General features: G+C 53.7%; 7 protein-coding genes across 7 annotated transcripts; 4 read left to right on the top strand and 3 right to left on the bottom strand.

Annotated features, from left to right (window-relative positions):
• Window positions 1–693: 693 nt before the first annotated feature.
• On the top strand, window positions 694–2,374 carry PG998_007758 (glutamine amidotransferase DUG3; the record flags this gene model as incomplete). Its single annotated transcript, XM_066874574.1, has 4 exons — window positions 694–708; window positions 812–907; window positions 985–1,726; window positions 1,782–2,374. The coding sequence occupies 4 exons, from the start codon at window positions 694–696 to the stop codon at window positions 2,372–2,374; spliced, it is 1,446 nt and encodes a 481-aa protein (XP_066730519.1).
• Window positions 2,375–3,152: 778 nt separating this feature from the next.
• On the bottom strand, window positions 3,153–5,030 carry PG998_007757 (MFS general substrate transporter; the record flags this gene model as incomplete). Its single annotated transcript, XM_066874573.1, has 3 exons — window positions 3,153–3,311; window positions 3,392–4,103; window positions 4,849–5,030. The coding sequence occupies 3 exons, from the start codon at window positions 5,028–5,030 to the stop codon at window positions 3,153–3,155; spliced, it is 1,053 nt and encodes a 350-aa protein (XP_066730518.1).
• Window positions 5,031–7,338: 2,308 nt separating this feature from the next.
• PG998_007756 (uncharacterized protein) lies at window positions 7,339–8,733 on the bottom strand (the record flags this gene model as incomplete). The annotated part of the gene is made up of 3 exons (XM_066874572.1): window positions 7,339–7,854; window positions 7,919–8,361; window positions 8,418–8,733. 3 exons carry the CDS (start codon window positions 8,731–8,733, stop codon window positions 7,339–7,341), a joined length of 1,275 nt encoding a protein of 424 aa, XP_066730517.1.
• Window positions 8,734–11,882: 3,149 nt separating this feature from the next.
• PG998_007755 (uncharacterized protein) lies at window positions 11,883–13,864 on the bottom strand (the record flags this gene model as incomplete). The annotated part of the gene is made up of 2 exons (XM_066874571.1): window positions 11,883–13,022; window positions 13,097–13,864. 2 exons carry the CDS (start codon window positions 13,862–13,864, stop codon window positions 11,883–11,885), a joined length of 1,908 nt encoding a protein of 635 aa, XP_066730516.1.
• A 6,394-nt stretch (window positions 13,865–20,258) lies between these two features.
• Window positions 20,259–22,908, top strand: PG998_007754 (G2/mitotic-specific cyclin-4; the record flags this gene model as incomplete). Its single annotated transcript, XM_066874570.1, has 5 exons — window positions 20,259–20,270; window positions 20,683–21,733; window positions 21,777–21,925; window positions 21,997–22,536; window positions 22,594–22,908. The coding sequence occupies 5 exons, from the start codon at window positions 20,259–20,261 to the stop codon at window positions 22,906–22,908; spliced, it is 2,067 nt and encodes a 688-aa protein (XP_066730515.1).
• A 1,213-nt stretch (window positions 22,909–24,121) lies between these two features.
• Window positions 24,122–24,606, top strand: PG998_007753 (uncharacterized protein; the record flags this gene model as incomplete). The annotated part of the gene is made up of 2 exons (XM_066874569.1): window positions 24,122–24,134; window positions 24,419–24,606. The coding sequence occupies 2 exons, from the start codon at window positions 24,122–24,124 to the stop codon at window positions 24,604–24,606; spliced, it is 201 nt and encodes a 66-aa protein (XP_066730514.1).
• An 816-nt stretch (window positions 24,607–25,422) lies between these two features.
• On the top strand, window positions 25,423–27,658 carry PG998_007752 (calcium-binding mitochondrial carrier protein Aralar1; the record flags this gene model as incomplete). The annotated part of the gene is made up of 3 exons (XM_066874568.1): window positions 25,423–25,611; window positions 25,684–26,874; window positions 26,930–27,658. The coding sequence occupies 3 exons, from the start codon at window positions 25,423–25,425 to the stop codon at window positions 27,656–27,658; spliced, it is 2,109 nt and encodes a 702-aa protein (XP_066730513.1).
• Between the last annotated feature and the right edge of the window lie 123 nt (window positions 27,659–27,781).

The following is a 27,781-nucleotide window of genomic DNA, read 5'->3' as shown; positions in this document are numbered from 1 at the left end:
TAGCGGAGCATCACCAACTGTTTCCCCGGATTGTCCCCTACACATCTACGTATATGCAACATGCAACACTGTGACATGTAACGTCGCGGGCTTCTGGGCGGGCAAGCACCTGGGCACCTGCCTGCTGCTCATGGCGTTGCTGGCCAGTGCATCCAGGCAGAATCCAGGGTCCCCGGGTGTCCACTGAAGTTGGGTAGGTAATTGGGTGCAAACTGGGAATCTCGTCATTGGCCCGGTCGATGGTATCAGCGGTACTTGGAACTGGCGCCGTCCACCAACACACAACACACACGACATGCCTCCGTAATCGGCATACTTTATTTGGCTTTGGGTTGTATGCAGTCATCACGCACAAAGAAAGGACGATGCACTGATGCACGCCCACCGTAGCTGTCTGTACACAACTAGCGGTCCAGCTACAGCCCGCTTGCCCGTAGTGGTGGACGCCATCGCAAGTCCCCTAAATCAGGGAACTTCCCGTGGCAGTGGGGGAAAACACAAGCCCAGCCAAGGCGCCTCGGAAAAGAAAACAACATCCCTCCTCCGGCGCGGCATCCTCCAGACCATCCACCATCCCTCCCGCCTATGGCTTCTGCCAGATCCCAATCCTCCCACCCATAACTGACTGCCCTGCTCTCAAAACCCCGTTGCGCGACACCGCATCACGGACTATCCCACCTATGCGTAGCGGCCATGTGCCGCTTTCTGGTAAGCCGAATCCCCTCCATCCACCAACGTTTGCAAGTCGGTACGACGCCACGGCAAACGAGCCGGAGCCAAGACTAACCGCCTTTCTTTCCCGGCCGCATAGGTATACCGTGGCAGCGACGAGATTCTGCTCTCGAAGCTCATCCTCGACCCCACCCATTCCATCCTCAAGCAGTCCTTCGATTCTCGACTACGACTTGTAAGCTGTCACGTTGATGCGCTTGCCGTCTTTAGCGCCACCTGGGCCTTCCACCCGTTGCTGACTCCGGACGGCAGGATACCAGACGCGGCCAGAACAATGCCGACGGCTTCGGCGTTGGCTTCTACACCGATGCGAAACTCGGCGCCTGTCCTTGCCTCTTCACATCCACCGTGCCCGCTTGGAACTGCACCAACTTGCACCGCCTCGCCTCCAAAACCGCCTCCCGGCTGGTCTTCGCCCACGTCCGCGCTACCACAGAAGGTTCCTTGAGCGAAGACAACTGCCACCCCTTTACCAATGGCAGTCTGATGTGGATGCACAACGGTGGTCTGGGTGGCTGGAAGTACATCAAGCGGCGTTTGGGCGAAAAGCTCCACGATAAATGGTATCTCTTCGTTCAAGGCGGTACGGATAGCGAATGGGCGTTTGCCTTGTTCATGGACCGCCTGGAAAGACTGGGTGCGGATCCCAGCTCCCAGCCCGAGAACGGTTTCGGTCCAGCCATATTGCGCCAGGCCCTTCTTCAAACCATTGAAATCATTAACGAGCTCACCACAAGCATACCGGAGAGCATAGTGCAGGGCGAAAACGTTGACACGAGAAGTCTTCTGAATTTTGCTGTCACAGATGGGCACAGCGTAATTTGCACCAGATATGTTAGCAGCAAGACTGACGAGGCTGCAAGTCTGTACTACTCGTCTGGCACTCAGTGGGAGACGAGGCCCACCCCAGGAGACAAGGACTATCAGATGGAACGACGGGACAAAGGCGCCGATATCGTCCTCGTCGCCAGCGAGCCGCTCACCTTCGAACGAGGTAAGTGTTTTCGCCATGCCATGTCTTGCCCGCCATTTTCTAAACACGACTACAGAGAATTGGGTTAACGTCCCAACCAATTCGATCCTCACTATCCACCGGCAGTCTGTTATGGTACACCCCATAGAGGACGGTTTCTCAGAGAGAGACCCCTATCATAAGCGATCATCGGCCTTCGCCACGACGAAGGGACTTACTACCAACGAGAAGGCGGCTCCGCAAGTCATCAACAGCGACTTGCCAACGCCCAATTCCGAAGCGGAAACCGCAAGGCGTGCGTATGGTCCTGTTATCCCGACCAACCTTCACAGTCGACCTCAGGAAACTTCCGCAAACAATAGTGCGCCAATGGCATCCCGAGGGAGAACGCCCCTGTCGCAATCGCAAACCGCCGACAGCCCATCCGACATACGAATGGTGACCTCACCCCCAGCCCCTCGGCCCGATGCCCCTGCAAAGCTGCCAAGTCAAGGCAACATTAAGAAAAAGCGTCGGTCTCTTGCTCAGGGAGAATGGTCCCACCCTGCCGAGTATATCGACTCGGATATCCCACCTCAGCCGTCGGAGAGCCCCGACCTGGCCCCTAGTCGGACGGGCGAATACGGCAACAGTGAGAAGGCTGCGAGGATACTAGGGCTGGCGCTCTAGGGAAGACGCGACCAAATGATACGTAAGATTCATCTGAAAAAACCAGCATCTGCCGCATTGAAAGTTCGAAGACTTGTCGTATTTCCGAATGGGCCGGCCTCGTAATGGGCTGGCCGATGCCTGCTATTTCGGCACTGCGCGCACTTTTCATATTTTTAGACTGCATCATTGACGGAGGCGAGGCGAGGCGTTTGGTGAAATAGGTTGGCATTTGGCGAACATCTTAGGAGCTCCTTTTTTTGCTTTACCACTTCGATGTTTAGCGGTTCGTGCCCTATTCCCTGTATTATACTGCCGTGCTTCTCTTTGGGGATGCGACTTCCCGCTGTTCATATAGCGTACCACAGAATGTCAATAAAGCGTATATTGCATCAACACCACCCCCTACTTGAAGTGCTGGCGAAGTGAGTTACGCGCATTAGGGCTTGGACTCTCATTTCTCGTTCGTGACATTATAGCGCCGCCACAGCAAGGCAAGCAGGCAGTAAGCGAGTGGAGGGTGGTGTTGAACTGTTTTTATTTGCATTGGTCTATCCCAAGATTGGTAAGGGGCTGATTGGATGTTGATATCTGTTATATGTGAAGCATGAGAGAATATAATCACACTGGTGAGAAACTATCCAAAATTGAGGTGATTCGTTAGCCATTGCCCTCCCTCCTCTGCCTCTGTCTCTCTCTCTCGCGCGCGCCCGCAGATTTCCGCCACCGCTTCTACGAAATTGGCCAAAAAAGCAAACAAAATACGACGAAATTGGAATTCGTTTCGATTGCAACGTGACTACGCCATGTACCGGAACTCGGGATGCCGGTAGCCCAGGTCGGCGATCTCTTCCTCGGACTTGCCCTCGAGGCGGTAGTCGCGGCCGCCGCGGGCGCGCAGGCGGTTCTCCCAGTTGCAGTAGAAGATGCCGCCGAGGGCGAGGAAGAGGGTGCAGACCTGGCAGACGAGGTTGATGGTGTGGCCGATGGGGAAATTGGGGCCGTCGGTAGAGAGGTAGGCCCAGACGGCAAGGATACCACCCATGGTGCCGAGGACACGATCCAGCCGCCCGTAACTGCGCGGACGGCGGGGCCGGCTGAGTTGTTGAGACCCCAGGACAGGAAGCCGGGCCCGCCGGGGAAGGCGCCGATGGCGACGAAGTAGATGCCCATGTACTTAATGTTGTCGCTCGAGCTCCAGCGCAGCACGGCAAAGCCCGTGATGCCAATCAGCGTGAAGAGGGCCAGGTAGAGACCGCGCTTCTTGGTCTTGTCGCTCACGAAGGATATGCCGATGGCAACCGCCGAGGCCACCACGTAGGGTGGGACCGAGTAGAGCTGGGCCTTCTCGGCCTTCCAGCCCAGGTTGACGAGCACGGTGGGCATGAAGACGGAGATGCCTTGGACGGTGACGTTGATGAAGAAGAAGCCACCGGCACATATGTAGTTATTGATGTTGAGCATGGCGCGCTTCACGTGGTGCGGTCGCACCTTCTCGTTGAGGAGGGCCTTGTGCTCGAGGCGCAGGCGCTCCTCGGCGATCCACTTCTCGCGCTCGTTCAGCCGCTTCGACTTCGAGGGCGTCTGCGGCAGGAGCAGGGGCGCGAGGCAACCGCAGGCGATGGTTAGGAGGCCTTCGAAAAAGAAGATGTTGCGCCAGGTGTGAATGGGTGATGCGGCAGTGCCCCATTCGGGAATGCGGGCGAGCGCGGTTGCGAGAAGACCTATATGAGTTTTCGTGTTAGTTATACTATGACAGCATTCCCTTCACACTTGGACCTCCAATGGGGGTATTGTATCAAAGCATGATGACAATGATATATCGACTTACCTCCAAAAGCACCAGCCATCGAAGCGGCACTCACGTAGATGCCCACCCTGAAGTACAACTCCTCGCGCTTGTAGAAGTTGCTCAGGAAAAAGGCGATACCTGGCATGGCGCCACCCTCGAAAATGCCGAGAAGGGCGCGCAGGCCACACAGTTGCTCGTACGAGGTGACGAAGGCGGTCATCATGGAGACGAAACCAAAGCCGACGACGAGGCCGGGGATATAAAAGCGAGGGCCGATTTTCTTGAGGAGCAGGTTCGATGGGATCTCGACGGTTAGGTAAACTATGTAGAAGATGGACGTCGCGATGTTGAAGCGGTTGTCGCGTTTCAGATCGAGGTCCTTCTCCATACCCTGGATTCTGGCATTGCCAATGTTGGCTCTGTTTTGCAAGGGGACAGGTTAGTATATGATTCTCGTCCGTATGTCATGTTCTTCTCTGCCTGCATAAAGCCTGTGTTTCGCTCCCTGTTGTCGAGGGCTGGTCACGTATGGCAAGCCGTATGTAACATGACGGAATATAGCCGCCGTGATAGGATTCATAGCTTCCGGGAGAGTCGACTTTTCAGACACCCGGCTGGCAAGCAAAGCCACGTATTGAGCATCAAGCACTTGTGTTCCCGATTCCCGTGTTACGAAACTCCGGTCCTGATAGCGGAAACTTACCGGTCTAAGAAGCACAGCAGGTAAAGCAATGTGACAGTTGGGACGATTTGCCAGTCCAGCTTATGGCGTATCACAGCTTCTTCCTCGCGCGTCCAGGAGATCTCGTACGTCTCCGAGTCACTCTTCATGGCCTGCTCGGCCTCGAGAGCGCCCGCGTCCCTCTTCTCGGGCGTTATGGACATTGTGGGATATGGAAAAGTGAGTAGTGAAGTGACGGCCAGACGCGGCGCTTAAACGGTTCGCCGTTGACTAGCTTCCCCAGACGCCTGGTGTGGACCAAGGCGGTCTTGGTCTTCTATTGCTGCTTGATTCTTCGTCTAGTCCAGAGTGTTATCGAGAACAGCGACGACAGCAGCGGACCACTTCTGGACAGGCAGTAGTCCAAGAAAAGGTTAAGAGGATGGGGAGAGGAAATGAGAAGGTTCCGCGACGTGAAGTGGGTTGCAGAGGCATGTCCCTTTTATCTATTGCCGCAAACCACTGCTGTCTCCTCTATTCTCCATCGGGCATTTCCTCCTTCTCCCCAGGATTCCTTCAAAGTTTTGCCCCTGCCTGGCACTACCCGACCCCAGCCCAGGATAGCAAAAGTAAGGGACGGGACAGGACAGGACATGCAGTCGTAGGGTCGGCCAGCAGGTCCCGTCAGGCCGATTGACACCGAACTGCTGTGGTGTCCAAGCCCAGACCCTGCACTTGCACGAGCGCCAAGGGCTTGGGGTAGGAACGGCAGATGCATTGCAGCGAAACGTTGGTGTGCTGATTGGGCAACGAGGGGGTTTCTTCGGCGTGTTTGGCCTCTGTGACCTGCAACCTGGCAGACCCCCAAGTCATGTTGTGCTTGGCGCCCAGGCGGATTAAGCTCTCATAGGCAAAGCTCGTGCTACGGCGGCCTGGATCTCATTGGTCCCGCTTCACTGAAAGGAGGCAGGGATGCCGGGGTTGTTGATTAAGTATCTTCACGTCCTAATTGTCTTGGCATTTTTGCGGGGAAGCAGAGTGCCATGAGGAAAGGAAAGGAAAGGAAGGGTGGAAAAGAGAAAGGCAGAGAGAGAGAGGGAGAGCGAGCAAGAGAGAGAGTGAGAGTGAGGTGGCAGGTGCTGGGTGTGGGGATAGGAATTGGCAACTGCCAACTCCCGAAGGAACCCCAAGAGCTGACGTTCTCCATGCAACCCCAGGACCCGTCGCCGAGTGCTACAACGTATTCCAAAGTCCTGTATGCATCAGCTTGCGGGACTGTCTATTGTCTACTAGAAACACCAGCATGCAGCTAGTGGCCTCTAGCCGACCTCGCCGGCGGGAATGGAGGCGTTGTTCTGGGCGCAAATGGATGGGCATGCGGCGCTGAACTGCAGTAGGTAATCATGATCAATAAGACATGGGGAAGCCAAGACGCCTCTCCACGCGGGGAACGTCATCGGAGATTCTACTAGCCCCTGCCGGCCACGAAACCCAATTGTTCTACCTAGGTAAGAAACGAACGGGATCTCGAGACGGCAATATTTGAGAAGGCCACCTTGATCTTGTATTCGGGCCTGCCCCGATTTCTGGGGTAAAGGGTGAGGCATCCCTCGGCATCCCCCAGCATCCCCCAGCATCCCCCAGCATCCCCCCTTGCCTCCCTGGCTTTGATCCGTATTTAATTACTTACATGCGCACAAAACACAACAGCGTGCCACACTATGTTTGGCGACACTTTGCCAACGCCATCGTAACGGGACTAAAAGACGGCAAACTATGATTGGTGAGAATGGAAGTCCAAAGGATGGCCAGGCAACATGTGCATAGGCTCGACATCTACACCCTGCATACTGCTATGCATCTTTCTCACAGGAGAATCGCATTCCGGATCTGTCATTTCGATGCAGGCTATATGCATACCACCCGCCCACTTCGGTTAAATGTCGCTGGATAAATGTCACCAACCCCAACCGTGTCGTGTCACAGTGGCTATCGCCACTATCAGCATATAATTGTATCCACAGCTCACATATAGATATATGGTGTTGGAAGGGAGCCGCAGGAATGGAATGAAACAACCGAGTTCCGGGCGTCGATGCATGGTGATAGAAAGAGTAAGCAGGCGTAGGTAATAAGTATTAGTATTATTGGATTACAACCCTGCATAATCCTACGTGTCCGCCTCCTTGTTCATCTAAGTCCTAATATCCCGGCTCTAATGCTTGTTTCGTGAACGTCATTACCGCCCTCTCACTCCATACCCGATTTTTGAATTCCACGAAACGCCATGCTTGCAATCCAAAACAGCATCGCTTCGCTGAAAACAACCAACAGATTTTCAGATCCTCCCATGAACCAAATCCTTCAAACCCCTTAGGGAAGAGAAAAACAACAGCAAAAAAATAGACACGCTGGCTCCAACACTGACAACTTGAACAAACAGACAGACCAAGCCAAAGCCCCCTCACCCAAACCACATCGACGAATTATGGGGCTACTGACTGCCAGCAAAACCACCATTGGGAAAGCATATTAAACGATGACCCAAAGCCCACGGGCGACGAACCACCTTGCTACAAGTAGGATCACGACGGAGAGCAGCTCCACACTGCCTCCCCAGACCTGAGCCCATCGATAAGTGCCGCCGGTGGCATCGATGATGGAGCCGGCCGTGGGAGGTCCCGCCAACACCGCGAAAGAGATGATACCAAAGATCATGCCGATCCGGATTCCAATTCTCTTCGGGTCCTTGGTCATCCCAGCAATGGCCCCGACATAGGCCGCCTGGGCTGCACCGTTGGTGATGCCGAACGCCGCAGCCCAGGCGTACATGCCAGGGGCAGTCGTCACAGCGGTCCAACCGAATAGCGTGACCGCCAGTGATGCAACAGATAGGATGTAGGTGTTGAGAGGACCAAGATGGTTGTCTGCGATCCAGCCAATAAACACCCTGGCCGGCGTTGATACAGCGTTGGTCACCAGCAAAAGGTTCACCGTCGAGGTAGGGGTAAAGACCTCGCCAGGCAGTGTCAATGCGAAACTGTTGATCTGTTTGATATGGGTAAGCCGACGTCCAATGGTAAGCTGAAACGAGGCGAGAGGGGATACATACGTAGAAGAACCCGAAATACAGAGCCCAGTAGAAGAACCAAGTCCCCACCGCGAAAAGGACGTAAGGGACCTCCTTGAAGGCGCTGACATCAATGATAGCAACACCCTTGCGGGGCGCAAGGCGAGGCTTCAGGAGCATGCAGCCGATAACACAGATGACGACTGCCACGAAGCCCGAGCACCTAACAGCCCAGGCGAACCCGATCTTGGGAATTAGGAACTGGACCGTAGCAGGAAACACGATGCTTCCAGTGCCCGTGCCGGCGGAGGCGATTGTCAGAGCCAGTGAGCGCTTCCGCTTGAAGTACGAGCTCACGACGGCTGTCGAGGGCATGTACATTAACCCAAGCCCGAGACCTTGCAGGACACCCTGGGCGAGGAAGATCTGGTAGTACTCGGTCGCGATACTCGTCATGAAGGTGCCGATCAGCACACAGAGGGACCCTGCCCAGACGCAGTGGCGCGCATAGCCCGCATCCGAGAGACTGCCCCCACAAGACAGACCAGGGAGTTCAGGAAGATCTGGAAAGAGCCGATCCATGCTATCTGGGCAGCGGGTAGGTTGAGCGCTTCCGTGTAGTATAGCTGGTAGATGCCGAAAGTGGCCGAGTACCCGCACGAGATGGCGTTGATGAAGTGGCCGGCGAGGACCTGACGCCACGCCATCCAGCCTCCATCGGGCGCCTCATCCTCCGAGTTCTCGGGTGCCGGGGTGCCAGACTCTACGCTAGAGAGCGAGATCTGACTCTCGGAGAGTGGGACGACAGAGACAGTGACTTCAGGGAACTTCTTCTCGAGATCCTTGGTGGAAGACATGACCGGCAAGATTGCTCTTGGTCCAAGAAGGGCTGAGGGGCAAGATATGAATGATTTGCAGGATGATCCTGTATGGTCCTGGGATTGCCGGATGTATTAGAGGAAGCTGTCTGGGGAGACTGGTCTGACCGAAGCTCATCATCGAGTACGCCGCCGTCCTGTCCCTATATACCTGCCCAGGCGCTGGGGCCCGCCAAAAGGCCTGATTCACGTCGGGCCCCAAGCCATTACCTACAGAAAACTCATCACGATACCATATGGTAGCCATCATGACCAAATTTCGCTGTGCGCTCAGGGTTGCCATGTTCCGTTAACGGATGTGGAGAGACTCATGATCCACGATCCATCGAGGTGGAGCAGCAATTTGCTGATATCAAAAATTGCCCCAGGCCTGGACCGGTCTGCCTGACCGTTCTGACGGGACCACGTTTCTGACTTTCTGGGCTTCTAGCGGACCGGGGAACCTAGGTATATGGGCCCGGGGCACTCCAACTCGTGGGCGGTGGTATAGGCTTGCCAAAAAGCAGCGCTGCGACGCGTTGACAGCGGGCGCTTCAAACAATTTTTTCTTTCTCACCGCCTGCGCCGAAACATAGATCGTGAAGCCCGGACTCACGATGTCACGATGTCACGATCACCTGGGGCCAAATTTGACAAATTTGACCCTCCGCATGCGAAAGTGCGCCGACTGGTTCGGGGAAATCAGGCGGGCAGGGCAAACAAAAGAAGCACTGCTGGTTCAACCAGGGGAACGAAATGCTGCGATGCCCAACGAGATCGAACCATCCGGGTGTCCCTGCGTCGGCTTGGGCTGAGCCACCGGCAGGGACATGATGGTGTCTGCCATCTTAAAGCAGCATTTCGCTGAGACGACAACCTCCGCGCAGTGCGGGCGGCCGTTCCCCAAAATAATGGCCAACGTGGGCAGCCAGCACGAAGGCGAATGGATCTCGAAGAGTGGTGCAATGGGCTGCAACTCCCAAAACCAGACAAGTGTCAGGATTCGTGATAGCCGGCAGGGCTCGTCCGCAGCTTGGGATTGTAGCCAGGTGGGGCGCTGATCGAGTCAGCTGGGAAAGGGGGCGGCTCCAAGCTCGAGTAGTAGCATGCCGCCTTTGTAGCACGGTGGTGGGTGGTTCGGGACTGGAACTAGGGGAGGGGCGTGATTTTGAATTTTTAAAAATAAGTATCATGAGATGGGGTTTACGAAAATCCCAATTCGCTTAACCCCGAGCTATCGGCGGCGCTTTGCCAGATGCTGGGAGGGGCTGGCAGTAGCTACCATCTGCCAGGACCCCTGGTTTGCAGCCCCACCCCTGTCTCTCGATCTTTGCAGGGTTCAGACGAGGCTACTTTCAACTCAACTTCAACGTCACCGAACCCGACGGCTGCCACCTTCCCGGCTGTTGGGGAAATCCATCCAGATTTCTCGAGTCGCATGGCTCTGGCGACCAAGCCGATGGTAATTTCGACCACCCCGACGTGTGTGCGACGGCTGGGGAGGTCGGGCGAGACATCACTGCTATACCACCACCGGGGCTACCGGGATCAACGTACCGGGATCAACGTTAGCGACGGTCGTTGCCGACATAAATACCCCACATATTCTGGATGCCGCTTTTAAACCCATGATCGATGCAGCGCTGCTTCAACTCTTTCCAAGGCAGGTGGCAGCTGCTGCGACACTATACATATCAACATGTTTCGGGATGGAGCAACCGCCATACCACCGCCTCGAAACATCTCGATTTGCTGCAGGTCATGCCCGTATCATGCCTTGCGCCATTGGCCGGTCACGCTCTCTTCCAGTGATTTTACCTAATTGCGACTCCCTCATCCCCGGGTGAAAACGGCGGGCAACGCATACATACGCATGCTGCTTTGACCGAGCGGGTCACTCGTGGACGACGTCTGGGATACGATTCCCAGCGCTGCGGCGAAAGTCCGTGATCTGAGCCTGGGCGCGCGTACATTGTGGAATGTGTGATGTCTTTCGTTGGGAATCAGGAACAAGGCCATACTACTGGCCATGCACCGTCCTACTCTGGATCTGAGGTTGGTCGTGTCACACTGGTAGGCCCATATATTTGCGGGTTGACGATGGCCTCAATAGTCGAGACCGCGCTGGCCAAGCGCAGGTGGCAAGTGAGGGGGCCCTACCCAGGGAAATTCTCTTCCCGAGCCCCTAGCCGACAATCCATTGCCTCAAACGCATCCTTCTAGAAGTACGTACCGGATTATGGCTGCTTCTGCTCTAATCTCCGACTCCGATTACACCGATTCTGGCAAGTATACTATGGGCTTGGCACAAAATACCCGATGGGTCACCTCAGTCAATCACAATCACTTTAGGGCACGAACACGATATTCGAGACTGCTCATTGATCGCTATCTTGGCACTAGAAGAATAAGCTGCTGTACGTACTTGACAAGGTTGATTGATAACCGCCGCGCTCCCGCTCGACTTCCCGCTCCCAGCCAGTCCATCCATCAACATTGAGCAACCAAATCAGAAACAAAGGGACAGACAGGGAAGAAACCAAATCAAAGAAAAACCTTGGCACCAAAAATCCGTCAAAGAGCTATTCCATCATCAAGCTTACTAGAGAGCTTGTTTCTCCAATACACCGCTACCATTGGCCTTCCACAGTTCTAACCCCAGGTAAACCTATGGCTGCCAACACACTGCTTTTTGTTTTCATCACACGCTTGCTCGGTCAATCGCTTGCTCTTCTATGATCCTGCACCCCGCCTAGTCCGCACACGTATTTCCAACATTGAAACTTTTTGTACTGTGTTGTCGTTGGTAGATTGGCAAGTAGTGATGTGCGTAATGTGAAAACCAGAAACGACGACACAAACGCCTGAGCCGTGTCCACATAAGTGGCTATAAAGGAGCGAAAGTAGTTTGATAACCGCAATATTAGATCCATCTTATCCTTAACCATCCGCCCCGTCTATACCGACAGACAGATATGCCGTCCAGGAAGCATTAAAGATGTCCCGTATAGCAAGATGTCAGACCCTGCTGAATGCGTCATCGTAGGAGGCCATGGGCATTTCCTTCTTCTTTGGATGTTTCTTTTTCTCGGATTATTAGGAATGTGTCTCTGGCTTGAAGCCACCGAACTGGTACGAGCCCATGTATTCTACCGCTTGCGCTTCTTGTTTTTGTCAGCTTGCGATACAGGAGCGGACATGCCGATGGGGGCAGCCGGCAGAAGAGGAGGCTGACCGGAAGCCTCGGTGTTTTTCAATGGTACACCCATGTGGCGACCATAACGGCCTTTGCGACCGTTTCCTTCGTCTTCGCTAACACATTGATCCGCGCTGAGACCAGCGTCGCGGCAACGTCCGCATGGTCGCTGGCGATCACAGCCCTTCTTGCTCTTGCGACATCTTTGACAGCGAGGCTTGGTGGACAGGTCCGGTTGGTCATCCTCGCCAGGCTGTCCTGGGACAAAGGGCGCCGTGATTGAGGGCTTGCGCGACTGCGCAGGCAACGAAGTGGGCGACATTGGACCGTTGGGTGGAAGATTCGTCGACTTCTTGACCTTGGTGCCGTTTGCGGACTTGGCCACCTTGCTTGCTTTGGGCTTGGTGGCCTTCAAAGCAGGCAGACGCGGCTTTCCAGCGGTTTGGGGTTTCTTGCTGGGGCCCGATTTGGCTCCAGCGCCACCTTCCTCGGCCCCGTCCTCGTAGTCGGCGTCATCGCCACTAGCAGCGGCACTGTCCCGATGCGGAACGAAATGGCTCTCGGTGGTCTGATACATCTTGCGAGTCGCCCCTGACAAATCTAGCTTTTGTCGGCGCGCAGCATGAAGGTCACCATCGCTGCCACTTTCGCTATCGCTCGTTGCGCCAGTGGAAGAGGCAGCATCAGCCTTGCCACTGAACGTGTCGTCTAATGTCGAGGCCGACGTCCTGCCATGGGAGATATTTGACATCTCGCCAAGTCGCATAAGCTGAATAGCAACGTCTTTGTCTTCTTCCGACATACAACTACCGACAGTGGGGTCTGGGGTGGGCAAGATGCCTGGAACTGCAGGATAGCCAATACTTCCACGGTGGCGTCTGGGTTCCGTGATCGGGGTTGCAAAAGTGCTAATGTGATTGTACCCAGTGCCATAGCTTTGAGGGGACTGCATCGGCCGCGGGTTGGTGAATGGGTTCTGCCCCGGGTGGGCGAAAGGCAGCGCAGGCCGTTGATGCTCAACTCGCCTGGCCGGCGAGACGGACGGATTTGAGGTAGCAGCGGGCATCTGTGGTGGCGCAAACAGTGGAAGCTCCTGAGACACCGGGAGTCATTAGCGAACATACAATTTGTGTGAAGGTCCATGTTTGGGCTGGAACAAGGACTTACGGAGCTCTCGAATTTGGCGCGTTTACGACGACCACCTTCTACTATATTTTCCACGCTTATATCAGTGTTCCCAATCTGTTCCTTCATCTTGCTGGTGACGGAGCCAGAGCCATTGTCACCACTGCTGTAACCGTTTAGGCTATCGCTGTGGTTCTCATAGTTGGGGCCACGGCTTTTAGACGAGCGGGAGCGACCTTTCTTTCCCGCGGCAGGGTTGGTGCCAACAGAAGTGCTACGTCGCCCACGACCTCCATTAGGAGAGGGACTGCGAATTCGCGATGTTCTCGAGGCGGGCCTGGAGAGATGCTGGCCAATTGCTTGATGCGCAGATTGGGGCGCGTAGTCGCCCTGGCTATATGCTGGAGTTGCCATCGGGGCTGGCGGGTAGGTGCTGGCAGGATAAGGGCCAGATGCTGGCGGGGAACCCTCTATTACTCTGACATAGACAACCATGTTGTTTCTGAAATTCTCGTATCGGGCAATGAGCGTGTTGCCTCGATCGTCTTCGAAACTGACGCCTTTGCTCCCATTCGGTCCCGAGTATAAACCATAGAAATTCTTGACAGTGGTCACAATGGACTCGGTACTATCGTGGGGGAAGATCTGAACCCGCAAAGGGAGGCGCGCTCGGTATTGGGGGGACTCGGGAAATAGTAGTTCGAATGCGACATGTTTGGGCTCGACTGGCCGCACCGGCGATTCACTGCCATTGTGGAGTCTAGCCGCCGAATAGCCTGAATAGCTTTCGACGGGCGAGACAGAAGCCATACTGGCGCTCTTGTAGGAAGATATTGTGATAGAGGTGTTGTTTAGAATACAGGGGAAGGATGAAGGTCGAATTGATGGAAAGCGCCTGCGCGGGATGGCTGAGAGCGCCCGGCGGTTGTGTGGGAAGGGGGGTACTCGGAGAAACCCGCAGGATTGAGGAGTCTTTTATTCGACGACGGACTCGATCTCTGATCTTTGAGTGTATTCGGATGTTTGGTCGAGGCTTGTTCCTCTTGTAAGCCCTGTTGTTCAGGAGGACGTAGTGTGGGTGGAAATTGTTCGAGCGGTCAGGGCCGGGGCATGCGGATCGCACAACTACGGTGACGATTTGAAGACCAACGGTGTCTTTCTGAGCCGAATGAACTGAATAGATGGTGAGATTCCTGGCCCAAAAACAAGTATAGACTATTGAATAACTCAATGTGCCGGAAGATGGGATGTGAATGTGCATCGCAAGTCGGGGGACTCGGAAGAGCGATATTTCTCGAAACGAGCGAACCGCCTGCCAGAATTGGGGGGGGCCAATACAAGAAAGGGGGAAGGCGAGGATGCGAAGAAACATGTAACATTCGATCGCATGACGATTGATAGTATATTCAACTTACCAAAAGACAGATCAACTGTTGGGAGGCGGCCTATTGATGCGTTGAATATTGTACACTCGAATTTGAGCCAAGTTCACGGACTGGGGAAAGAGCCAGCAGTAAGGACTGCGCTTTGCGAAGAGATGGGGAGGCTTGGGAAGACAAGGGAGAGTGTCCTGAGGATCATTGGACTTGCAGAGGAGTTATGATGCTTTCCCAGAAGAAACGACAGCAGAATGACCTTGTTTGGATGGGTTCTCCAGCAGATGGGAAGTGAGGAGTTAGAGAAGCGGGAGCGCAGGTCAGGTTTGAAGAGGTGAAATGCGTATCAATGGGTATGGGCCGGCCGCAGGACAGACTAGTGACACAGGTACCAATACCCTCCCTGCCTGCATACCATCATGGGCCTTTTCCCTCTTGCCCTTTTTGCCGCCGGAAGCCTTTGCAGACGAGGACGAATGTTTGGATACCCAATATGTCTTCTGTTAGAGCATTGGAAACTTCTCGTGTTATTTTCATCTCTCTTGACCACGTAGAGTTGCAGCTGCCCAGCGGCGAATCCGTCACTTTTCGTCGTCGCCGGCTCCTCCATTCCGTACCTAGTGCACATTGCAACATTTGAAGATTCCTACATCTCCGCTCTTACACACACACACGCACACTCTCGCACACCCACCCACCATCAACTTGCGGCGGTTAGGCAAAGTCTCAGCTCTCTCTGCTCGATTAGACAGCGACAGCCAGCCCCTTTTCACTGATCTTGTATACTCGTATATATATATATATATATATACTGCATATGATCCGACAGTATAGAAGCCTGCATTTGGGTTGTGGGTGGACTGGCTGGGTTGCTCGAGCTCGAGTACCGGTACCAGTACGTACGGCGCAAAGTGTGCGCTCAAGGGGATGCGCAACAATGCGCGGCGGCATCACCCGGAATCAAATTGCCGCTTCGCCTTTGCAAGCAGCGGCTCTGGCAGGTGCCCTTTCATAATGAACCACGTATTTATCGAGATCTATTTCCTAAGTTTCATATCCCGTGGGCGAAAGATTTGCGCTCCTTCTTCGTATCGACTCCATACCTAAGCGGACTGCTGTATCATCAACGTACTCTATTTCTATTACACGGGCATGGGCCGCTGTCTGGCGCAAACGGCCGCCAGACACTTAAACGCAGGATGGCCAGACTATACGGATCGCTGCGGCCATCGGCAACAGGGCCGTCGACTTTGCGAAAAGGGAAAAAGGAACGACAACCCATGCTGTCCTGTCGTGCCTACACAATGTGACCATCTGGCTCTCGCACTACTTGCGCCCGCCCAGTTCTGCGCCCAGTATCTATCTCATGCGACAACATACATGGAAGTAGTGGTGTGGGGACGGTTGCGCTTGTGCTCCACATTCTGCCATCATCTCTCTATCTAACCAGTCTGCCAGTCCAGGCCATCCTAACATGAACCCAGCAAACTTCCCCCAAAGGTTCAGACTAGAGCATCGCGAACAATAAGAAGACGGTTTGACATCTGTGCTTTGCTACTACCACCACTCCAAGCTTCGAGCTTTGTTTGCTTTGGGCACATCACATCCCACCATCGGAGGAGCTACATGTCGTGTGGTTGCATAAGGGCAGCTGCCAGTAGGAGACATCTCACCCGCGCACCGCCGGATCCTTTCAGCGCACCAGCGACGCTCGAGTTGTCGGGGACCTATGAGTAAGGTCGTAGTAGTTTGTCAGGTGTTTTTGGGATGGCACAACTTGCCTGGGCCAATTATGAGTGCCTTCTGCATGCGCCAGCCGGAGACAGGGGTTTCTTCCTTTCTCTAGCTGTCCTGTCGCCTGGGGGAAAGGGTGGGTTAGATATCCTGCCGCCTGAGGAATCATCATTGGTAGTTGGTAGATAGTCAACTTCTTCCATGTTTCGTGTTTCACCGTGCCGGACTAGAAAATCCTAAATAGAAATAGCAGCAAGCAGCACACACACACATACACACACACACACAGAGAGAGAGAGAGAGAGAGAGAGAACGCCAAAGTATCCTCGCTGCTTACTTGCCTGACTACATCACGTACTCGCCTACCTGTCTATCTGTCGAGCCTGTCTGGGTAGGTTTCCTTGCCGCCTTTCTACTCATTCAGGCACCAAAGCAAAGCCAGCACGTACCTGAGCCAAAATACGGCCTATGGATAATGATTCCGGGTCTCAGTAACAAAACTTTGCCTTGGCCCAATGGCTAGTGACAATTGGGTTGAATTGGGACCGACATGCGCTGGCGGCCCCATCCCAGGCCAAGCTCCAAACACCCCTCTATTGGCGATCGCACAATTGTTTCCCTCAATGCGCCGCTAAAATCGCATCGGTCATTGATGTTGATCTCGCCAGCCGCTTTGCGCCAATCTCTACATGTCGCCCATAGAGGCCGGAGAGCCTGCTTGCTTGGTCGCCTGTATTCGCAGGCGCATAATAGACCATGTTTGCTTTTGATTGGGTATCTTGTGTCTACAATAGGCGACGTATGCGCACGATAGAGAACCAGACGCTGGACTGGCAGACTGATGCGCCACGAGACTGCGCTTACCTAAGTAAGAACGCTATGTATGTGCTGTGTGCACAATGTTAGTATGTATGCAGCCATGTTACGTATGGAGCTTCCCAACTCATAGTTTTTGCCTAACGCACACAGTACGTGTGGGCTCGACATGCAAACTTCTCTGCCGGCGATCGCCAGGTTGTGCTTCTCTGATTTTCTGGTGGACTAGTTGTATCTAGACCGCTCGCAATGGAGCCCAGGGCCCAATAGGAAGCCTGCCGACTGCGGTGTTGTGTTTTCTAACCTCCCCATATTCGTGAACAACCAGGTATATGATTCTACACCGCAATTGAGGGTCCATACCACCCTGGATTGACAGTTGTCAGTCGATGACCGCGTATCTATCGCCTGCGCTGCTAGGCTGCATCTGCCTGAACCAATGCCATTTGCGCGAGAGCGCTTCCCAAGTTTGTTTGCACTCGAAGCAAGTAATGCACGCATACGCATACCTGGCCGGTTAGTGCCCGTAGTCGTCCGTGAATTCCAACCATCCACGCCCTAACCTACGGAAACGTGGGGTGGCCCAACGACAATTTGGCATGGAATGCCATGGACGCTTTTCTTAGGCCGGCTCTCGAACTCATCTGCCTCTGAGCTGGAGAGCCCTCAACTGTCGGTGGTTCGCGCAATGATTACCTCTATCTTTCTTTACATGGAATATATTGCTGTATGGCTTCTCATCAACCTCACCAATGAGGGGCGCGTACGTTGAGAAAGCAAGCATGCACTAGCTCACTGTTCTGAAACCTCCCCGCATAGCATTCCGCTTTCCTTCCTGGTGTTAAGTAACATTTTGTGCCGGATATATTTCGTGCTGGCCAATGGACAGGCGCGATTACGACTGCTTTACGGGCACCAAGATCTCAAGGGCATCGAAAGTTCGATCATTGTGCCGTCAAGGCCCCCATGTCTGCCTTGACAGTACCGAAGACAGGATGGTGTCATACGAGACATCTCATGATACCAACCTGTTTAACATTTGCATGACTGGTACAACAAGCCCTGATATGGCCTTTCCCATAACCTCAGCTTTAATAATTACGGTCTGACTTGGATCAATGCGAATAGGTAGCTCAGTAGCGCTAGCCAGTCGCTGGATAACCGGCATTGAGGCAGTTGGCTGCCGCAAAGGGAGGAATAGGTGGCTGGAAGACATTAAGTGGCCACCTAGCAGGTAAAGAGATATAGCTGGATGGCCGAGCAGACTGTAGATCGTGGAACAATTAGAGTGTTGGGTCTATGCCCGGAATGCCGGTAGAAAGCTGCTGTTTGCGAGAACAGCTCACGCAGGGCATTGTCGCATTGCGACCGAGAAATTGCCTCGTAGCGAGCATCGCGCATATCTGGAGACACAACACAACAACAAAGAGAACGACAACAGCCAAGCGGCCGTGTCCAAAGGCCAGTCGACGATGACCCCGCAGCGCGTGTTGTGTGCGATGGCCCGCGAAGACTGGTTGATAGGCCATGTAAACAACCTTCGCCATTGCCGAATCGCAAGACGCGCACGCATCGCATCGCAATGCTTTAAAAACATGGTTAATGCGGCCTTTTCACCATCCCCCTCTCTAAAGTGGTTCACGTGACCTCGCGTCTGAAAAGAGTGTTGACTTTGGGCTGAACGCGTAAAACCCCACAACATCAACAAGGGTGATTACAGGAGCTGGGTGTTGTCGCATTAGAAATACGATCAAAAGACGTATAGCAGAAGCCTATCCCGCAGACTTCCCAGTGCGCAATTGTTTTTGCCGGTGCTGTGGTGCCTGTATCGTCTGATCCTGATTGATCTCGTCTGTTGGGAAGACGCGACGATGATGTCAGCTATTTTCTTTCCCTCCAACTTTGGCCCAGATGTGGTGGAAAAGGAAAAACGGTTTCCCCGCTCCTCGCAAATCCCCGGCTGGACCGATGAGAGCCACCAGTGTTCCCACACACTTACATCCGCATGTTGATTCTGCCTTATGCCGCGGTGCCGCCAAGTACACCCCTGCCAGGCGGGTTTTCTCGAAGATTAGATATCTTCGTTTTCATTACCGAAAAAGACGTTTTGTGTATGCGAACCCGACCCCCTATTACTTCGCACGTTGCGGTGTGAAGATTAGTGCATTGAATTTGTCGCACAACGAATGTGTTTCTTCTTCTTCTTCTTCTTCTTCTCAGGGGTAGGAACAGTATGTAATCGCGCAGACAAATGTATGCATATGCACATTGGGTGAGTGCGTGTAATTCAATTGTTTGTTCGACCTCGATGCCGAATTTGGCCATTGCCCGGTGAACTTGTCTCAAAAGTAAGTAATGTTTTCGACACACTGCTGCTGTGGTTGGTTGGCTCCCGATGGCCATTTGCTCTTGCACAGTAAGACCCGACTACGACTAGAATAGCACACGCCAGCTTGGCCGAGAGTTCAGTTCAGCTTTGTCGCAAATGATCCTTAGGATTCATTGGCCATCGAGTGGCTCAGCTGCCTCTAGGCCAGACCCAACTCCCCACATTATCTCAGGGAGCAACACCCACCGCGGCCCCCAGTGACCAAGTCTGTTCTGGTTCATCTTATGTAGAAGGTATGTGCACCAAGGCACTGCATTTGGATGTATGGATGTACTCAGGTACCGTACCCCCGTCTCGCTATCCAACCAGCCAGTGCAGCTTTGGTCCAATGTTTATTCCATTCCAGGTTGTTTATTGACTGGCTAGCTGGTCCCCCTCGAGGTCATCACAACAGCCAGGGCCATTCCTCAAATCCTTTTCATGTTGCCCCTACCATATCATACATCGATCCAGTTGATGGAGACGTGAGAGGCCCTCAACCCTCATTTTCCTTACTTGCGACCCGATTCATTGCACATGCCTTAGATCTCACATCCTCAGCTCGGCGGCCTTGCACAACTGGGGCCATTATCTGCATCGGCATCCAGTACAGGGGACAACGCGCAACCTTGTTACCCATAAACACGATCTAACTACAAGTTTGATTGCGCTTAACAACACGAGCCACCTTGCGATATTGAATGCATTGATGAGCAATTCTCCATCAATTTTGGTCGCGCCCTTTTCTACAGCTTGTACATCCATTGCAGACATCCGCAGTTGTCTATTTTTGACGGTACTGCTCGCCCTATCTGGCCCGCTGCTGAACAGGATAGCTCTTATACAGAGTCAATAGCTTCATCCAGTAGAGCTATCCGATATCTCAACACCAACAACCATCGCCTTCACCATGGATGCTAGAGTGAGTCTACCACATCTTCACCTACCGCCACCACACTTGCAGCCCACCTATGCGCCCATCTGTTGTCCCCGTTGTTCATATCGCATTTGCGCTTGCCATGGTTCGCTCGAATGCCTCGAGCCGTGATAAGCGCACATGCCTGACCAGGTCGCCTTGGTCAAGCAGAGCTTCACTGGGATCATAATTTCCTTGGACGCGCTCAAGTGAAGGCTGGTTCGTGTCATAGTATTAGAAGTGTGGCTCTATGAACCTGGCGATGAACGCGCTGCCATTTTGAGCCAGACCTGGTTCCATCCCCCAGCCCTATCTCCCATCTCTATCCTCTATCCATCCAAAGCGCATCCATGTACATTGTTTCTCAGCTTGTTGATTTGATGTGCTAAGACTGACATTTTTTCTCTCCCTCGAACAGCCCTTCAGACCTGCGCGAACCTTCGCGGTTGCAGGAAACGAGAACCTGGACCCGACCCTTGCCAAGCAGCAGCAGCAGCAGCAGCAATCGCTCCATCAAAGATATAAGTCAACCGGTAACCTGCTCCAGCCTGTCACCGGTTCTCTTCAGGCTGCAGCCAAGCGCACTGCTTTTGCAGACCGAAGCAACACAGTCAGGGCAATTCTTCCCGATGAACCCAAGCTCGCTGTCAAACCGCAAGGTTCGGTCCCGAGTATGCCTTCTACCGCATCCGTCGCCGCGGCTTCGGCTGCTATTGCATCATCTCAGGAAAACCTAGTCCGAGCTCATGCACCTAAGAATAGCACCAAGGATGCCGCTTTTGCGCGCCCAGCGCAGCGCCCATCCTCCAAGAGTGGCCTGTCGAGCCTTCCTACGGTGGGTAATGACCATTACATAATGCCCTTGAAACAGGGCGCCTCGCAGCTTCCTTCCCAAGCTCCTGCCCGTGCCGCTGCACCAAAGCGAGCGTCTTCGTCCATCTACCACGACAGCTTCCCTCGCCCGTCTACGTCGGGTGGGGAGGTCAAGTCTTCCAACTTGGAGGCTTTGAAAGGCCTCATCATTCCTTCCTCGGAGTCTGATAGCGCATCCGCTATTCAACCGGAGGCTGCACCACGCCAGCCCCGACACCATCAGAGCCAGCCGGCTTTGAAGACTGCCCAGCAGACCAGCAATCGTACATGGGTTTCCCATTCCGAAGAAGACAATCGTACCGAAACACCATATCTGGACGCCGTTGAAGAGCTACCTCAAGAGGATCCCCAGGCTCACGAGTACCAGGCGCTGGAGTCGGAGAAGGGTGCTTTGGTATCTGGCCCCTATCTCCCCGAGGCAACTGGGCCAGCCAAATCGAGCGTCGGAAGTGTCGAAGTTGGTTCCAATTACCTCCTTTCTCACCACAACCCCGCTGCGGAAGTCATTGAGATATCAGACGACGAGGAAGAGGAAGAGTTTTACGACGACCAAGGGTTCACCACAGCTGATTCATTCCGCAATAACGACGCTACCCGTACTTCTACTGGGTTCGAAATGACCGTCATGTTTCCCCCAAGCTTGGAAAAAAGGCCAGACCGAGTTGGAGAACGCAAAAGAGATGGTGGAAAGCAAACGAACTATTGAGGAGATCGAAGAGGATCAGTGGGACATCAGTATGGTAGCAGAATATGGTGATGAGATCTTTGAGTACATGCGGGAGATGGAGGTAAGTCCCACTTTGCTGTGCTCATTAGTACAAGCAACTCGACAGAAACTGACGCTCGAATTGCCGTATAGATCAAACTGTTACCGAACCCTCACTACATGGACTCGCAGACCGAAATCCAATGGTCCATGCGTGGTGTTCTGATGGACTGGGTCGTTCAAGTCCATGGCCGTTTTGGCCTTCTTCCTGAAACCTTGTTCCTTACGGCAAACTACATCGACCGTTTCCTCTCGCTCAAGGTCGTTTCCCTCGGAAAGTTGCAGCTCGTTGGCGCCACGGCCATCTTCATTGCAGCCAAGTACGAGGAAATTAATTGTCCCTCGGTCCAGGAAATCGTTTATATGGTGGATAGCGGTTACACAGTCGACGAGATCCTTAAGGCGGAGCGATTTATGCTTAGTATGCTACAATTCTGCCTTGGCTGGCCGGGTCCGATGAGCTTCCTTCGACGCATCAGCAAGGCAGATGATTATGACCTCGAGACACGAACTTTGTCCAAGTACTTTTTGGAGGTCGCTCTGATGGACGAGCGCTTTGTGGCCACGCCTCCCAGCTATACGGCAGCTGGCGCCCACTGCCTCTCCCGTCTGATCCTGGAAAAGGGCGAATGGGTAAGCACGCTTGATGTTATAAGTTAGCCTTGGCACGATGCTAATCCTTACTGATAGACGCCTGATCACGTGTACTATTCCGGCTACACTTTCACACAATTGAAGCCTGTTGTGGCCATGATGTTGGACTGCTGTCGCATTGCCACCCGCCACCACGCCGCCGTGTTTGAGAAGTACTCCGATAAGCGTTACAAGCGAGCTGCAACATACGTGCAGAACGAAATTCGCAGCGGCTTCGTTGTTCCATACTTGGCAACAACCCCTCTATCATGGCCTTCTCAAACCCCCGACGAAGAATCCACCAGCACATCATATTTCCCCTCGGGAAACGACTACAGCCCATACCGGATGCCCATACCGACGCAATGCTGAATCTGCCCCCGAGTTACTTCAGTCACCACAGACACGAGACTCGAGTCTCAGACTTAATAACGCCTGGCCCACACCCCAACTAATTCTTGCTGTACATATGAACAAGCGCCGACCGTTTGCAACGAGTTGGTGCCTCTGAACTATCCCGTGTTTCTGGGCACGGGGGGCGGTCGGGTCGCAATTTCTTTGGGGACCCAGGCGATGGACAGCTGTTTCTCTGCATGGAACCATTTTGCAGCCTCCAACATCGTTGCCTGGGCATATCGGCCTGCGTTACGATTCCCCCTTACATTTAATAATGGGCCCCTTTGGGCCCTCTTACGAAGCTTCATGACGGTTACGACCCATACGAGATTCCCCATCGCGCTGGATTTGGTTTGCAATGAGCGAAGGCATGGTACATCTCGGCGTTCCTGGTAGGTCTCTTTTTACGAGATCATAGACATCATCATGCACCTGTGTGCATTGGCAAACACAGGCTCTAGGCGTAGGAATCACCGGAAAAGAGCGGACAGGCGAGCAATGGCTTCGTTAATATTGGCAGCCTCTATTTGCATTAAGGACTGCTCCACTGCATTTGTTTTGCATCCCCCGTGCGCATACACCCCTGGGTTGTCTCCTTAAAAGAGTGACAGCTTTGCAGGGGCCTTTTGTACAGTCTTGTGTTAAAGTATAATATTTGCCTTTTGTTGCCTCGGGCAGGAGGTCGCACATAGTTTTCTATTCCATCCCCATATCACAGGCGGACTTGTTGTCCCTGTGTTGCTGCCATAGAACGTAAGGATGGAAGCATTTCATTGACAAGCCAGCTTTCTCCCATTTGCACTCGGTGTGCGTGATCATATGTGCCTCGTGCGCGACGTATCGTTGCCTGTGGCTTTTCATTTGCAGTTGATTCTGCATCCGATCCTTGATCGTGAGCATGACCCCTGGTTGCTTGTCAAGTCGCATCAGCAAAGAATGACGTACTAAAGCTGTACCCCTGAAATCCAATGTTGAGCTTGACCACTTGCCGAAAGACATGATTTGCGAACCCCCGTCCCCTGAATTGACTGTTATTCTTTGTGCATATATACATACCTAAGTAAACATGGTCCTTTTCCCCAATAGCGTTTGTCATACAGCTGTTTCGCAATGTTTTCATGCATTCTTATTTAGTATACTACTAATACCTGTCGTTGTCGCTTGGTTCCCAGACGATATACTTTTCAACATGGGCACCCCTTGTAAGTAAGCTGTCAATGTTTTCCTAGCGTCAGGTTTCGGGTGCCTCTACCTGCATTGTCCATCTTGGGGTTTTCTGATTCCCATCTTTGCACACAGTTCTCAGTAGGTCAATAGTCCCTGGACTCTCTTGCGCCGAACAGAAGTCCGATTGTTGGCGGGGCCGTACAGATCCTGTCACATTGACTAACCGGTGCTTACCTGTCGTGAGATTAGACTATAGGAACCATAGCAGCCGTGGGTTTATACTTCCCAAGTATACCTACTTGCGTCGAACCCTACCAAGCCCGAGCCCATGTCACATGGAGGGGATCAGGCACAGAGTCGCAGGTGGTGGTGAACGGGCCGAAGGACGCTAAGCCCGTTACGGCTTATCTCATTATCGGCTATCGGCTATCGGCTAGCGCCCATCCGCCTGCCAGCGCCAACGGCGCTAGCAACCCCCAGCTCTGCGCCCAACTAAGAGAGGACTAGAGGACTAGAGGACTAGAGGACTAGAGGACTACCAACTACTGAGAGGACCGGTTCTGGACCTGCACCCAGCTGCCAGCCAACCACGACCCATCCTGCTGCGACCCGGCTGCCACCAATCTAGCCATCCATCTGGCCATCCATCTGGCCACCCTATTAGTACAAGCCTCAGAAGCCAAGCGCCTTACCGCTCCAGTCAGCGGGAGGGAAACAATCATCGACCCAGGTCTTTGGGGTCAGCTTGTCAGGTACTCATTCGCTAAAATCTTGTGCATGCCAGACCTGCATCTCTCGTCATCAGCACCCAAGCAATTGTCGGTGGAGCTTGACACATTTTTCTCTCTCGTCTTGACTCTGTCATCGTGGATCACTACCGCCGGCACCCTTGTTTCGTTTTTTCCCCTCACCCCATTGCGTGCCTTCTCTACTTTTCCCATAGCCAATCCTTGCCCAGCATTGTTTCGCAGAGATCGAGATATTTTTTAGAGAGAACGAAGCGCAGCCTTCCCCGTTCCGGTCATTCCCGTTAGTTCCGTTGCTCCTAATCCCGCATCTACTAGTCTGAGCCGGGGTAATCAATATTACCTGGCTCGTGCCCAGTCACTCACTCTCTGCACTCTGGAGGAAGGGAAGAAAGCGACAACAAAAACACAGTCGCAACCGCTCCCTATTCGTTAAGCCACACCCGAGTCCCCGACCATTTGGCCTGATTCGTGGTTCTCTCCGGTCTCTACCGACCCAACAAGCACTGAACGTGTCTGTCCCACTGTCTCTGCTGCGACTACGAGCTTGTTGTCGACTTCCCATCCATCGGTAACCATGTCTACTCCCACAATAGTGAAGGAGGCTGTCAAGGACACCCTCCTGGGTACTGAAGACCCCGTAGAGCTCTCGTCCAAGACTCGTGCCTACTTCGTTCATCACGCAGTCAAGGATGCCGAGTCTGGTGAGCTCTACATGGGCGAGGATGAGTTTGTGAACGCCATCGCACCTCAAGATGAAGACTATGTAAGTGTTCATGGAAACCATTGGCTTCGCCAACCAGCGCAGGACGGATTCTAACATCTCGCTTCTCACTAGGGCAAGATCAAGCGCGAGCAGTATGGCCTCCTTTTCCGCGTCGCCGACCGCAAGAGCACTGGCAAGCTCAGTATTTCCGATTGGGCTGCCTACAACAACTTATTGGCAAAGGCCGATGCTGAGTACGAGATCGCCTTCCGTCTCTTCGACGTTGGTCGCACGGGCAACGTTACGTACGACGACTTCCGGCGGCTTTGTGAGCTGAACAAGGGCCCAGAGAGCATTCCCTTTGATTGGGAGTGCCAATGGGCCAAGTTATACATTGGCGACAAGACCCGACGCCATACCCTCACATACCACGAGTTCTCCCAGATGCTTCGTGGTCTGCAGGGTGAGCGGATCAGACAAGCATTCCTTCTCTTCGACAAGGATGGCGACGGCTACATCGAGCCCGAAGATTTCGAACGCATCATTCGCGAGACCTCCAAGCACAAGCTCTCTGACCATCTCTTGGAGAACCTGTCGACTTTGTGCAACATTTCTCTTGGCAGCAAGATTTCATATGCCAACGTACGAGCATTCCAGAACATGATTAAGGAGATGGATCTGGTAGAGCTCATCATCCGGAAAGCATGTGACAAGAGCTCCGACGGCAAGATCACCAAGACGGAGTTCCTGAACGAGGCAGCCAAGATAACGCGTTTCTCCCTCTTCACTCCCATGGAGGCCGACATTCTTTTCCACTTCGCCAGTCTCGATGAGCCTTCCGGTAGACTGGGCCTATTCGACTTCGCGAAGGTCCTTGATCCATCCTGGAGACACCGTGGCTACTCGGAAGAAACGCATGGCGACGCAGTCACCAAGGCCAAGACCACGACGCAAAATGCCCTGCATGGTGTGCTCGCGTCGGCCTACAACTTCATGCTCGGCAGTGCTGCTGGCGCCTTTGGTGCTTTCATGGTCTACCCCGTCGACCTGGTCAAGACACGGATGCAGAACCAACGAGGTGCGGACCCAGGTCAACGCCTGTACAAGAACTCAATCGACTGCTTTAGAAAAGTCATCACGAACGAGGGCTTCCGAGGCTTGTACTCTGGCGTGCTTCCGCAGTTGGTGGGTGTCGCTCCTGAGAAGGCCATCAAGCTTACTGTCAACGACCTGGTTCGTGGTTACTTCTCGGACAAGAAGACCGGAAACATCAACATTTGGGCTGAGATCTTGGCCGGTGGCAGTGCGGGAGCCTGTCAAGTTGTAAGTTTGCCCCAGATCCTGTGACGGGCCCACAGCTAACCTTTGTCCTGCGCAGGTGTTCACCAATCCTCTCGAGATCGTCAAGATCCGCCTGCAAGTTCAGGGTGAGGTTGTCAAGGAAGCCAACGGAGCTGGCAAGCGCTCCGCCATGTGGATTGTTAAGAACCTCGGCCTGGCGGGCCTCTATAAAGGAGCCAGTGCATGTTTGCTTCGAGACGTCCCCTTTTCGGCAATCTACTTCCCCACCTACAGCCATTTGAAGCGGGACTTTTTCGGTGAGTCTCCGACCAAACGGCTCGGGGTTCTCCAACTCTTGACTGCCGGTGCCATTGCCGGTATGCCTGCTGCATACTTGACGACTCCCTGCGACGTCATCAAGACCCGTCTCCAAGTCGAGGCACGTAAGGGTGACACAAGCTACACTGGGCTTCGGCACGCCGCGTCGACTATCATGAAAGAAGAAGGTTTCCAGGCCTTCTTCAAGGGTGGCCCTGCCCGTATTCTCCGATCATCGCCCCAGTTTGGCTTTACGCTTGCTGCCTACGAAGTCCTCCAGAACGTGCTGCCCTTCCCTGGCAGTGCCAAACCCGAACAAACCCACACCGGTATCGCCGAGGTTGTCTCCACCATCAAGGAAAAGGACATCGCATCTCCTCATGCTCGTAGTCGCAATGCGCTGAAGATCATCCTGGACCTGGATGAGGACTTTGGACGGTTCAGACTGCCCGACGCCAAGGCTTGGAAGACTTTGCCGACCATGTTCGGTGGAAATGCCAAAGCTTAATCTGTTTAAACTCACACCGGCAGCGTCACGTCTGGATACGCCCTGGGTGGGACCCTCCATCAATATACCCGTTGGTGTTATCCAGTGGCCTCTAGAGCCGTCAGCACTGGAGGTCGCCATCGA

Source organism: Apiospora kogelbergensis, assembly GCF_038363985.1.
Source record: "Apiospora kogelbergensis strain CBS 113332 chromosome Unknown utg000005l_segment0_segment0, whole genome shotgun sequence".
Classification (NCBI taxonomy): domain Eukaryota; kingdom Fungi; phylum Ascomycota; class Sordariomycetes; order Amphisphaeriales; family Apiosporaceae; genus Apiospora; species Apiospora kogelbergensis.
Note: the sequence above shows the minus strand (reverse complement) of the source record. Positions and strands in the feature narration are given on the sequence as shown.